The sequence below is a fragment of the Stylophora pistillata genome, chromosome 9 (genome assembly GCF_964205215.1).
Source record: "Stylophora pistillata chromosome 9, jaStyPist1.2, whole genome shotgun sequence".
NCBI lineage: Eukaryota > Metazoa > Cnidaria > Anthozoa > Scleractinia > Pocilloporidae > Stylophora > Stylophora pistillata.
The window spans coordinates 8104664-8118022 of record NC_142527.1 but is presented as its reverse complement, the minus strand read 5'-3'; the positions used below and the strand labels follow the sequence as shown (position 1 = coordinate 8118022).

Genomic DNA, 13359 nt, shown 5'->3' with positions numbered 1-13359 from the left:
TCACGAAGCTTATGACCGAGAAAGGATGTGCGGAATCGTGTATCAGTTAATAGCGACAGCATATCGAGTTCCTGTGATAAGAATCGTTCCCACCCTTTCTATGAATGGTAAGCGCAAAAATAATTGTTCATAATTGACATCCATAAATATTAATAATCCATTTATGGATGAATAAACCCGAGCCTGACTCGGTTCACCTATCGGTGGCAATGGTGATGACTTTTGATCACCAGTACGGGACATAGACAGATTTGTCTGTACTTTTTCCTTTTCGGACACAGATTTTCGTTTTTCCTATTGTGACAAACAAAATCAAACAACAGCTTCCTTTTTTCGGCCTTCATACACACCTTTTGCCCTTTTTTTCCTTGACCTAGTTTCCTGTTTGAGGGTTCAGTGGCCCGATCAATCATTATTTGCAAAGCGGTAACAAAACTAACTGTTGGGCGCAGAAATTGAAAAAGTTTAACCGTCGGTCGTAAAAAATTAAAGCATGAAAACTTTCTGTTAATCCAAAGGACAGAAGACTAAAAGAAATTAACTGATAGTTGTGAAACAGCCAAAATTTCAACCGTTAGCGATAAAAGCCATAAAGCGTAAAAGCGATAAAAGCCATCACCCTTTTGCGACCATTCCGTTTCCATTCTGTGGCTAACTGTTTTCTCAAAATGACCGCATTTTCCACAAGTCAAGTTATCGTCAGCAGTCGGCAAGAATTATAAATCGAAGAAAAGAAACATATCTGTAGGAAATGAAGTACGTCAGGCTTAGGTGGAGCCGCGTCAAAGCACTTCCTCAGTCAGTTCAAAGCGTGACATAGCAAATCAGAAATCCCGCTGAGTAGTAAAAAGCGGGTCGTCGCAACGGATTATTGGACTAATTAGTTTAGCGATAAAAGATTATCCTTTAAGCTTGGAGAGCGAGGAAGTCGAGATCGGGTTCATTCGACGAAATATGTCCGGTATTTGATAGGAATCATATGACTATTTGCGTTACGCTCTATCATACACTACATATAAAATACTCTTATCATAACAATTAACATTTTGGATGAATTTTTTTAGATTGACATAGCACGCTGCGCTTATTCTTCTTACTCGCTGACGATCTGCATCTAGTTCCCTGACTCAGTGATGAATCTCAAGAGGAATTTCGAACACCACTTTGTACAGTCTTTGTTAATAAAAAAGCCACAGACCCAGATATAATTTTTTTTTTAATATTGGGCAATAAAATGTAAACAAAATGCAATTGAAAAAATGGATAGATGCAATGCGTTACGTAATTTAAGAAATCAATAAGCTCGAATTCAGTCAAACGGCAAAAAGTGCTCAAATGGGCCATGTGGCCCAATACAAACAGAGCAACCATTGCGCAATTCAGACAACAAGTTGCCATGAGCCGCTATATCTCGAGTCCCCCTAAAGAGAGCGAGAGGGACACAGAATGGAATTCAGAGTAAGCTAAACTTTTGAACAGCGGATTATTTGATCATCGAAATGTTTTTTCTGGTCCAACCAGTGATTTAATGTCAATGACGAGAAAGAACTAATTAAATGGATTTTTGTAACTAGTAAAAATTATACGTACAACGAATACTTAGTCTCCCTCGCATCCGTTTTATTGGATGTCACGCAACGCTCCCCCAAAAGAACGGCTGCTGACAACCGAACTACATTCCTTACTCATTGTCCTTGCAGTTTGTTCGCGGTCTATTGAACAGACCAATCACATACCAGAAAATCTGAATGACGTAAGGTTTCACGCGAAAATGTGGATGTGGCAGATGATCTAGCTATCATGTCGGGAGAAACACAGAAGAAATTTGTCAGTGAGAGCTCAAAATGTTTCACATGTTCATCGTTGTGCCCTGGTAAAGATAGAGTATATATTTTTGGGAAAAATTCTCACAATTTCGTTGAAATTATAGAATCTACGCTTAACATAGACGTCAACTGCTACGCCAACGACACGAACGCTAGATTGTTTGAGCGGTTGTTAAAGTTTCAGCGAGCAACTGAGAAAGTAGAAGAAGCTAAAGACTGAACTGAAACTCTTTTTACGCACTACCTCAAGAGGTTACTACAGATTATAAAAGTCAGAATATATAAGAAACAGTAAATTACATCACTAATCACAACAAAATACAAGACGCCTTTCAATCGAGTCTAAGGGCTAAACGCTTGCTTCGACCTACAGATGGAGATCAGGAGGAAAAAAAGCGCGTGCTTGCCGTCAACAAACCGGGCGAAGGCTTCGAGAACACTGCAATTTAGGTCGGCCAACGTCTCCTACACTACTTGTACTTCTTCATTTGCCAGTCCGCTGCAAGCTGGAGCAAACCCGATTAGTTATGTTCGTGGCTTCTTATCACCGGTACAGGAAATCGGCCCGAATTATCGAGTGTTTCCGCACGTTCGTACAACGCAACAACAATAAAAATAATATGACCACTTTCATCGGTAACATGGTCAAACACGAGCGGGAGTGCTTGATATATTGACGATTTCCCGGATCCTGTAGGCAGCTTAACAAAAACATTTTTTTTCTCGACTAAAACTTTTCTATTTGCAAGCTTCTGGTGACCATTAAACTCGAAAATTTTGAACTTTGACGACGCTTTGCGAAAAGCTACTTCAAGCACCGCCATTTGTTTTGTGTTTTCCACATGAGGATCGCGATAGAAAACGATATCTGATTGGACGAGTCTTAAAAGGTGAGTCTGGCGCGAAAAGGTTCCTAAAAATGGAACCCGAGCTGTGATTGGCCAATTCGGAGAAAGGAATGTAGTTCGGTTGTCAGCAGCCGTTCTTTTGGGGGAGCGGTGCGTGATATCCAAAAAAAACGGCTGCGAGGGAGACTAACGAATACTAGGCCGGGAATTTATTTTAGATAGAAAGAAGCAGTGTTCCTATTACACCTTTCATAGCAGTGATTCAAACTAGGAACCCTCGTTACCATTTTCACTTCTGTAGACATTTCAAACTCCCAATGGTGTTGTGTTCTGTCACGCGTAACTCGCTGCGTTACACGTTTTCACGTATTGTTTTCTTAAGCATTGTGGGATAGCAGGAGGCATGCTGTCAAAATAGAAAACTGTAATTTGGAGGTGCTCCGGTGAAGACGCTTTCTCGTTTCACCTTAAACGTTTATTTTCAATAAACCTGGTTACACTGCCGAAGAAGAGTTCTGACCTCGTCTATTTTTTGGGTAATGGATCAGAGCTTGAAGGATCGGAACATGTTGAGAGCATAACCCCTTGAAATCGCCAGGATGCCATTGTAATATGGCGAAGAAAAATACAAAAAGAAAAAGATAGAGCGCTATGAAGAGACTCTTGCAATCTCTCCTATAATATCGCAATAGATTGTTTGGGGTAAAATTAGACTGAAGTGCTTCACTAGCGTGAACGCAAAAATGCGTGCATTGTAACTGTTTCATCAAAGAGGGTATATTAAATGGCCAAATATGTAGCCTTTAGGCGTAACAAATTCACAAATTTTAACCGTTAGTCGTATAAAGGGTTAACCTTAACAAAAAGGTATCGGGTGACAACAATAAAAGGATATTGACCCGTTTGCCGTAAACTGTCCAAAATTTTTAATCTTTAGCCGTAAACGCCATTACCTCATCGTAACCCTCTTTTTATGTAATCACCCAAGTTTTATTTTTCACACCCCTTAAAAGGACTCACTCGGCAGAAGCGGAAAGAACAAGCTTACTTTACGAGTATGCATTAACTGCTGTCGAGTAAGAGAGACACATGGAGTCAATACTCTCCTAAAATCCTGTGCTTGACAACTTTACATTGCACTTGTTCCAATCTTTCTTTATTGAACAGATAACTGTATGGGAGTGCGCATGAAGCAGTCAGTTCCGAATATCACAAGACTACCTAATGACATGAGACATTTTTCATCACAATAGAAACTTTTGCGATTATGGAATCCACGAGGCCTTTGAGGTTAGACAGCAAATCGATTATTGACAATTAGCAATTAACACAACTGACTGCTACTTTATGAAAAGATGTCTATTTATGTTAAGAATTACTAAAACTTAGTTTGAATAATAAATTTCATGATAAGCATTTTAATACATGTATGTTTATCTCTTGGTATATTTTGTATAGCATACCTTTTATTGAACCAAAGTTTTAATCCTCTAAAATTACTCCTTGTTTTAAAATCTTTACATTCAAGATATTGAAAATTTCTTGGAATTATTTGATTGTCATTCAAGGGACACGGAATTAACTCTGGTGACTTTCTGAGGAAACCATTAGGTCATGAGAGTAGACTTTAAAGAAATTCATTAGTCATTAAAGTGGGCTTTTAAAGAAATTAATGGGTCATGGAATTCATTCTGGTGACTCTCAGGGGAAGTTAATGGGTCATGAAAGTAAACTTAAAGAGATTGATGGGTCACGAAAGTAGACTTTTAAAAAAATTAATGAGTTATGGAATTCATTCTGGTGACTTTCAAGGAAAATTCATGGGTCATGAAAGGAGAGTAAAAGAAATGAATGGATCATGAAAGTGGACCTAGATAAATTCATGGGTCATGAAAGTAGGGTAAAAGAAACTCATGGTTCATGAAAGTAGGCTTTTAAAAAAATTAATGAGTCATGGAATTCATTTTGGTGACTTTCAGGGGAAATTCATGGGTCATGAAAGTAGACTTAAAGAAATTCATGGGTCATGCAAGTTGGCTTTTAAAGAAATTCATGGGTCATGGAATTCATTCTGGTGACCTCCAGGGGAAATTAATGGGTCACGAAAGTAGACTTAAAAGAAATTCATGGCTCATGAAAACAATTGCTCTAATTCACGGAAAATTCAGGGTTTAAAATAACCCCATGAATTTTCATTTAGTAGTATTCATGGCCATGAAATGATATTCATGGTTTTCCACTAGAAATTCATGGAATTTTCATAAAACTACAGTTCATAGTGTAACCATTACTATGAACACGTAAATCAAAAATTTTGGGAATATGATATTTACTAATTGTTTGTTCTTCTATGCTTTATTTGTCATGGTCGTGGCTCTTTTCTTCTTTTCTTCTGTACACAAGAAAAAAAAACAATAAAGTTGTCCAAAGGTACGTTGCTCGGACACCACAATTGATCTGCAGCTTTCTGGCAAGGCAGAGAGTTTGAGAAGGGCAGTCAATTCTTAGTCCTGGGCACTGTATCGTGTCCGGTTTGGGAACTGATTTGTTGAACTTTGCATATGTAGTAGTTAAATTATATATATTTTATGAATAGTCTCAGCATGTCAGTTTTAGACTTAACCATCACTATTGTTAAAGAACGGTTTTCCAACGCTTCCGTTAACTGATAAATTTTGAGACATGAAGAAATGTTAACGAACATCGTCATGCTCATTTAAACATTTCTATCTTTATTATTATTTTTTTTATACCCAGACTTCCTTTTGGGAATAAAGGAGCTCGGCTCGAAGAGCCTGTCCCCCAGAATCATGACTATGCTGACCTGTGTCCTCAAACAATGATGGTAATAGCACTTAATTAGAATTTTATTCTCATCATCTTTATCATTAATATTATGTTTAAAATAAGTTAAATCACTTTTATCTTTAATTAAACTAATCCAAGAGAATCAGTCAGATCCAGTTTTGTTTTCTTCGCAATTTTCTTTGTTTTGACTCTGAGCCTCTCATGCCAATCTTTGTTCTTTCCACGTTCTTGCGTCATCTGGAAATCTATATGTGCTACTGAAAAGATCCATGGCAAGTCTGAATCTACAGTACTGTGTAGAGTACAGTAAAGTTATGCAATCGACAATCGCCGAATGTCGCGATCATCGCCTTAATGTTTCTTTTATAATTATCATTATTACTATTATTTTTTGCTATTATTATTCTTAAGTCACAAGCACGATATACGTATAAAAAAGGAGAAACATTGAACACTACTTACATCGTATATTAAGTTAACAAAACAAAGAAAAACACGTCATAACATGCATTGATGACGGATTTACTTGGTAAATACGATTTTAAAATGCTTTTGTAAAATACTCAATCTCCATGGCTGGGAAGATCCTTTGATCATTTTTCTCAACCAAAGATATTTACTAGATAAAAGGATCACATTCGCCAAAACATGCCTGTCGAGCACAGAAGACCACTATTAACCTCTTAATACTACTCTATTCAAATACATACCTGCTCATAAACACGGTTGGCGATACATATTTGAAAAGGTGGACCGCAAAGTTATCCATATAAGAGGTCCCTCTTGAGCCTAGTTATCCCCTTTTTGTTTTTGTTGTTATGCAAGAGATTATGAATTGTTTTTATCCTCTTCTGTTATGTTATTCGCATGTTATATTTTTTTTGTCTTTTATATCTGCAGGTTCCTACAGGAAATTGCTCACTGTCGCGAACGCGATTTTTCTTTATTCTCAACTAAACACAACGGTTTACACGGAGGACAAAATCCTCCTTCGTTTCGCACATGGTCTGAAAAGGAGCGGTTACTAATTCTCGTGGAGTGGTCGCTCGGCCCTCCGCGACACTCCCCAGCCGAGAAGTTCTGACTGTCAATGTTCGGGATTAAAGGAAATCTTTTTTTTTTTTTTTTTTTAACAGAACGAAATGGAGTTGTTATGGCCAAAAAAAATTTAAGAAACGGGATAACAATATGCGATCAGGATCAAATGTTCAACAGTTTGTTTAGGGCTTGTCTTGCTTTAATAGCTGCCTTCCGGATTGGGCGCTCAGTGGTAAGTCTTTGTTTGCTTCTTTGGTGGCTTGCATCATACTGGTCATCCTCACTTCGGCTGGGCTGGATTGGGCTTTCTCGTTGTTCAGCACATTCCAGGGGGTACAAGAAGTTGAGCGTACGGTTTAGCAACTTTCCTGTAGCTGTTCGGATTGTTGCGGCTCTGATTTTTCCGTCTGCACTTGAAATTAGTTCCTCCACAATGGCTAACTTCCAGGTACCTCGTGGCGTGTTTTCCTTCAGAAGTACAACGTCTCCTTTAGTGGGTTGGGTTGAGGATTGTGTCCTGGGAGCTTTTAAGTGGTTCTGAGTCCGTTCACGCAAACTCAGAACATACTCGTTGAACCATAGGTTCCAAAACGTGTCAAGATGTTTCTGACCCTTACGCCACGTGTCAAGGAGTTTTTGTGAAGAACTCAATTTGCTAAGGAAATCTGGGTCTTGCTGTCGATCTTCTTCTGCTAGGGAGGGTACGCCTGTTTTTGGGTTAAGGCTGAGGAAATCTCCTGGGGTGAGTGTGAATCCAGAGCTGAAGTCAGCTCCTACGTAGACTAATGGCCGGGAATTGATTACTGCTTCGACTTCCTTTGCAACAGTTTCTAGTTGAACTATAGTAAGACAAATCTTTCCAATACTCTTTCGAAGAGACTGTTTCACAAGACCGATAAGTCTTTCATAGAAACCACCCATCCAGGGCGCAAGTTCAATGGTGAAGCTCCACTTTATGCCCTCGTTGGCCAGGTAACTTTGTGTGTCAGGACTTGTCATGGAGAGTTGCCATGCTTCTTCAACAGTCGACTTTACTACTTTGAACTGGGAAGCATTGTCGGAAATTATCTGTCTCGGTTTTCCACGTGTGGCAATGAATCTTCTTAGGCAGAACAAGAATTGTTCGGCGGTCATGTCATGAACGACTTCTAAGTGAATAGCCCTAACAGCTAAACAAGTGAACAGACACAACCAGACTTTTTGGGTTGCTGATGGCTGACTGACTTTCACATACAAGGGTCCAAGATAGTCAAGACCAGTGTATGTAAGGGGTGGAGATTCTTCTATTCGTGATCGTGGATAGGGAGCCATTGCGGGCATTCTGTATGGTCCTCCTTGATATCGTCTACATCTCAAGCATTTGAGTAGAACTCTTCGTACAGATGATCTTCCTTGTGGAATCCAGAACTCTCTTCTGGTAGCCGCTAAAGTGTGAGATACACCTGCATGCATCAGCTTTTCATGGAAGCTGTTGATGACTAAGCTTGTGAAGTCATGGTTCTTTGGAAGGAGTTTTGGGAACGCAGTATGTTCTGGGAGGTTTTCACTGATTAATCTACCATGGCACCTTAGTACTCCGTGTTCATCCAACTGTAGGCCCAATTGGTTCGTCAGATTGTTTCTTGAGTTTTGTTTGACTGCATTGATTTCTGGTGTAAATACACTCTTTTGGACATACTTCTCCCACATGACCTTTGCTTGACTTATTTCGTCTGATGTAAGCTGTTCTTTGGTTGTGCTCTTGTTCTGTAGTTTTCGGATAAACCGCAAGGCCCAAGCGCTCACTCTAAGTAGTTTGGTAAGCGAAGAGTAATTTCTTTCGATGATCCCAAAGGGCGCAGCTGGCTTGTCGAGTGATGTTTTGCTGGTCTCTCTCGGTATTCCAGCCAGTGTTGTAGTCTCATACATAACACGTGGGCCAGGAAATTGTTTGGTATTCTGTTCAGACATCTTGCTGTCAAATTGTGTTGACTTCCATGACGGCCATTGTGATGGATGATCAGTTAACCACGATGGGCCATGCCACCACAAGTTGTTCTGGATAAGTTCATCTGCTGAGACACCTCTGGTAGACATATCGGCTGGATTTTGTGAAGTGGACAAATAGTCGAACTTGATATCCCTGTGTGAGGTAATCTCTCTAAGTCGGTTCTGAACAAATACAGGTAATGGCTTACACGTTGTTATCCAGTGAAGTACACACTGTGAGTCGGTCCACAGGAATCTATCTGCCACGGACAACTGAAGTTGCTGAGTTACATAGTTCAGGCATCTCGTTCCAATAAGAACACCTAGCAGCTCCAACCTTGGAATGCTGAGTTGTTTGGCTGGTGCGACGCGTGCTTTCGAAAACACCAGGTTGACAGTCGCTTTTCCATTTACTGAAGAGTAGAGGTATACTACTGCTGAATAGGCTTTGGCAGAGGCATCTGTGAAGCAGAACAGTTTGTGTTCATCTCCACCAACATATCTGGATAATGGCTGTGAGGACAATGGAGTCAGGCTCTCATATATCTTGTTCCATTCTTGTTGACTTGACTGACTGAATGTCTCGTCCCAATGTTTTTCTTGTTTCCACAGTTCCTGAATGAACAGCTTTGCATTCAGTGTGGCTGGGGAAAAGAGGCCCAATGGGTCGTAAATTCTGCTGACAGACTGCAATGCTTCTCTTTTGGTGTTCACGTTGGAGTACAGATTATGAGATCCATTGATAAAAATGGTATCTGTAATCAAATTCCAGGAGGTTCCTAGGACTTTCACGGTTTCTGCACTGGTTCTATCACATTCTGGGATGTTCTGGAGAAATTCAGAGGAGTTTGAAGCCCACTCACGAAGATTCATTGATGCAGATTGGAAGAGAGTTTTGGCTTCCTCGTACAGCTCCTCTGCTTGTGTTGCTGTTTCAACGCCTGTAATCATGTTGTCTACGTACATATTATCTGCTATCTGATGAGCGATGGGGGTACCAGCCTTGGTTAGATGATTCTTGATCGTTGCAGCCAAAAGAAATGGACTGGATATCATACCGAATGGGACTCTGGTGAATCTCAGTATTTGAACATTGTTCTCAACAGTAGGTTTGGAAGGGTCTTTTAACCAAAGGAACCTTGTTACATCTCTATCATCAGGTTGCAGACCCACTTGAAGGAATGCTTTCTCTACATCTGCAACTAGAGCCACTTTGTGAAGCCTGAACCTCAAGAGAAGGCCACATAAATCCTCCAATATGACAGGGCCACGGTGAAGGCTTTCGTTTAGGCTTTGATTTTTCTTCCTGGTCTTTGCGGAGGCGTCAAACACTATTCTAAGTTTTGTTGTTGTCTTCTCGGGTGTCAGTATTGCGTGATGTGGAATGTAATGTTTCAAGGTGTTTTTACAATCTTCATCTGGGACGACTTCCACAATTCCCTTCTGCACTTGGTCCTGGATTACGGCATCATATTTCTGGAGATGTTTGTCATTTCGTGACAGTCTATTGACTTGGGATCTCAACCTTCCCATTGCCAGTTCATAATTGGTTGGTAATGATGGAGACTCTTCTTTCCAAGGCCAGGTTACTTGGTATCGTCCGTCTTCAAAGTGGACTGTTTCGTTAAATTTTTGCAAAGCTTTGTCATCTTCATTTTCTTGTACAGGCTCTCTGATGCCCAGGGTCTCAAGCTTCCAAAACTCTTCAAGTTGTGTCTTTTGTGCAGCTAATGGCTGCTTGTCATCAGACTGAGCACTCAGATGTACACTGATAGGACTGGACGTGTAGGTCAGCATTGAGATGGAGCTGTCTGGTTTGTCATCATGACATTTCACTCTGCCTGTTAGGATCCATCCCAACTTGGATTCCATGAGGTTTAATCCTGGACTGACTGCCTTCATTGCAATGTCACCAGAGAAAATATCACAGTAATAATCATTTCCTAGCAACAGTTCTATGTTGGCAGTTTCTGCGGTTGAAGGTACTGAGTCGGCAAGGGGGATATCCTTCAGTAGGTGACTGAATTTCTCTGGGTTGAAGTACGTTCGTTGTAGGTTACCGGTTATCGTGGGTACAACATTGACTCTTAAATGCAGAGATGGTCCACCCTTTGTTAAAAGCCGGAGTTCAGTGATAGGAGTGTGAAGCTCTCTGGGTTTTGATGCACTGAATGTATACACTGTTAGTGTTTCTGATCCTGTGATTGGCAACTGGAGTTTTTCTGCTAGCTCGTTGGTGATGTAGGTCCTTTGGCTGCCCGTGTCTAGAAGTAATCTGGTGGTCACTTTTCTTGATTTTTGCAAGTTTTCTACTTCCACGGTGGCAGTTTGCATCAGCACTTGTTCGTCAGAGGACAGCAAGGTATGTTCTGTAGCAACAGTAGCAGATAAGGGTTCAGTAACAGAATGTGCCATTTCTGAGGACTTCTCAACTGGAAACCTCTTAATGCAGAGGCTTCTGTGGTGACGATTTCTTTGTTTGCAATAAACACACGTCTTCTTCACTGTACAATTTTTCTGTTGGTGACCTTGTTTGAGACAGATAAAACAGTGCCCCTTGATCTTTTCTTTCCTAGCTGTCACAGTTGGGAAGGTTTGACACTCATCACTCCAGTGTTGTCCATTGCAATAAATGCAAATCATTTTCCTTCTTCCTGTGAGATTCTGCGGTTGTTTGGTTTCAGACAGTAATGCACCTGTAGTAGTGTTAGAACCAAACTGGGTGACTTGTGATGTAGACCACATGTTTCCAACCGAGCCTTTGTAGTCAACGTTGTAAGAAGTTTGCCTATCTGCATTTTCTCTGTTACTAATGTACCTATGCAACTGATCTCTGAGTAGCTGCACTGTCCATTCATCACCATCATTTTTCTGGTCAGTCAGGTGGATGAGAACATCTTTGGGTAGTTTAGCCATTATCAGGGACACTAGCATTTTACTCTCAATATTTTCTCCAAGAGCTTCTAATGATCTAAGGTGTTTTTCAATGAGATCATAGTTCTTACGTAGGGCTGATGTTTGACTTGAGGAGGCAGGTAAATCCATAAGACTAGTATAATGAACATTGACGATGACCTCATTTTGTCCATAACGTTCCTTCAACAATTTTATAGACTGTTCGTAATTTGCATTAGTCAGGGTTAGACCTGAGATAACATCTGCAGCATCACCTTCTAGCTGAGCTCTGAGGTAATTCATTTTTTCTGCTGGACTGAGAGATGGATTAGAATGTATAGCTGAGTTAAAGGAATCCCAGAATTCCTGCCAATTTAGGAGCCCTCCACTAAACTTCTTGAAGTCAAGCTTAGGTAATTTTACAGTGTTAGGTTTCGTACCTGGTTTAGTGTCAACTTCTAATTTCTTCCTCAGTTTTTCTTTCTCCAGGGTAAGTCGTTCTGCCTCAATTTGTAATTTTCGGTGTTCAATTTCGGCCTTCTGTTGTTCGATCTCTAACATCTTCTCTTCGAGTTCAAAGTTCACCTTACTTGTCCCTCGTTGTAATTTGAATTCCATTCGGTCCTTTATCATGGCCATTTTTGAGCTCAATCCTACCACGGCGTCTTCTGCTTCCAAAACTAGATTAACAAATTCATCATAATCTTTCATGACTTTATCGTGTTCTGATTTACTAGCGAGTTTTGCGGCAGCGTCAAGTTGCACGCGAAGGCTTTGATAAACAGTTAAATGCTGCTGTAGGCGGTCTCGCTTGTCACGGGTTTCGTCCAAAAGTTGCTCTAAATCACCATCGATGGGACGTTCCTTCATTTCTGTCGCTGCTTCAAGGTTGATAAGGACATGCCTTTTCCTTGGGCCAATAAGTCTTCTTATGTCGCCCAAATCTGTCATCTTGTCGGCGGTTTCGGTTAAGAGGACGGTTCAATTCACGGCTGTTGTTGTTGATTTCGTCGATCGAGCGAATTCGTAATTTTCGTCTCTTTCTTTGTTAAGATTCTTCTCCGGTTTAAATCGGGCTTTCCTCCTCGGAAGATTAACGTCGGAGTTTCGGCAGTGGATGTAGTCGCTCTGCTACCATGTCGCGAACGCGATTTTTCTTTATTCTCAACTAAACACAACGGTTTACACGGAGGACAAAATCCTCCTTCGTTTCGCACATGGTCTGAAAAGGAGCGGTTACTAATTCTCGTGGAGTGGTCGCTCGGCCCTCCGCGACACTCACGTCGCTCCTCAAATCTGCCGATAACGACAAGGACAATGACTACGTGAATCAAATACCGACTCCTGATTACGTAAATGTTTAACCATTACAAGACAAACCCACACTAGATACATTTTAATTTGACTAAAAAAGAAAGTAATTTTGAGGCTAACCGTATTAGCATAACCATATTAGCATAACTGTGAACAAAGCTAACAATCTATTAGATTTAAGCAAACGTTCTGTTGACATCTTCAATGTAAATGTTATCTCAACGCTGTATTTATCTCTGGTTGGACCAATTCTTGAATACGCTGTACCCGTTTGGTGCCCTTACCTCCTCAAGGACATTCGCGCCTTGGAGAGTATACAAAGAAGGAGATCTAGATTAGCACTTAACCAACGCAAAGGAGAAATGCCTCATCTTTACAGTTGTAAATTGTTGAATTGGCCGTCGTTATCCGATCGTAGAGTTTACGTATCTTTATTTGAGTGCTGCAAGTTCGTCTTTGGTTACTGTCATTTTAATTTTTATGATTTCTTAGAATTCTCAAAATTTGCGTCCACAAGAGCGAATCGCCCCTTTAAATTGTATGTTAAAAGCGCAAGACTCAATTGTTATAAAACGATAAAGGCTCTCAGCCCGTACTATTTCTCTTGGAAGATCGTTCCATATTGGGACTATTCTAATAAAAAAAAGGAATACATTAAAAAT

The 13359-nt window shown here is 40.4% G+C and overlaps 1 protein-coding gene across 1 annotated transcript; it reads right to left on the bottom strand.

The window, feature by feature from the left end:
• Positions 1-6395: 6395 nt before the first annotated feature.
• On the bottom strand, positions 6396-12556 carry LOC148723058 (uncharacterized). The gene has a single exon (XM_088732138.1). It carries the CDS (start codon positions 12332-12334, stop codon positions 6683-6685), a length of 5652 nt encoding a protein of 1883 aa, XP_088588264.1. The 5' UTR covers positions 12335-12556; the 3' UTR covers positions 6396-6682.
• Positions 12557-13359: the final 803 nt, after the last annotated feature.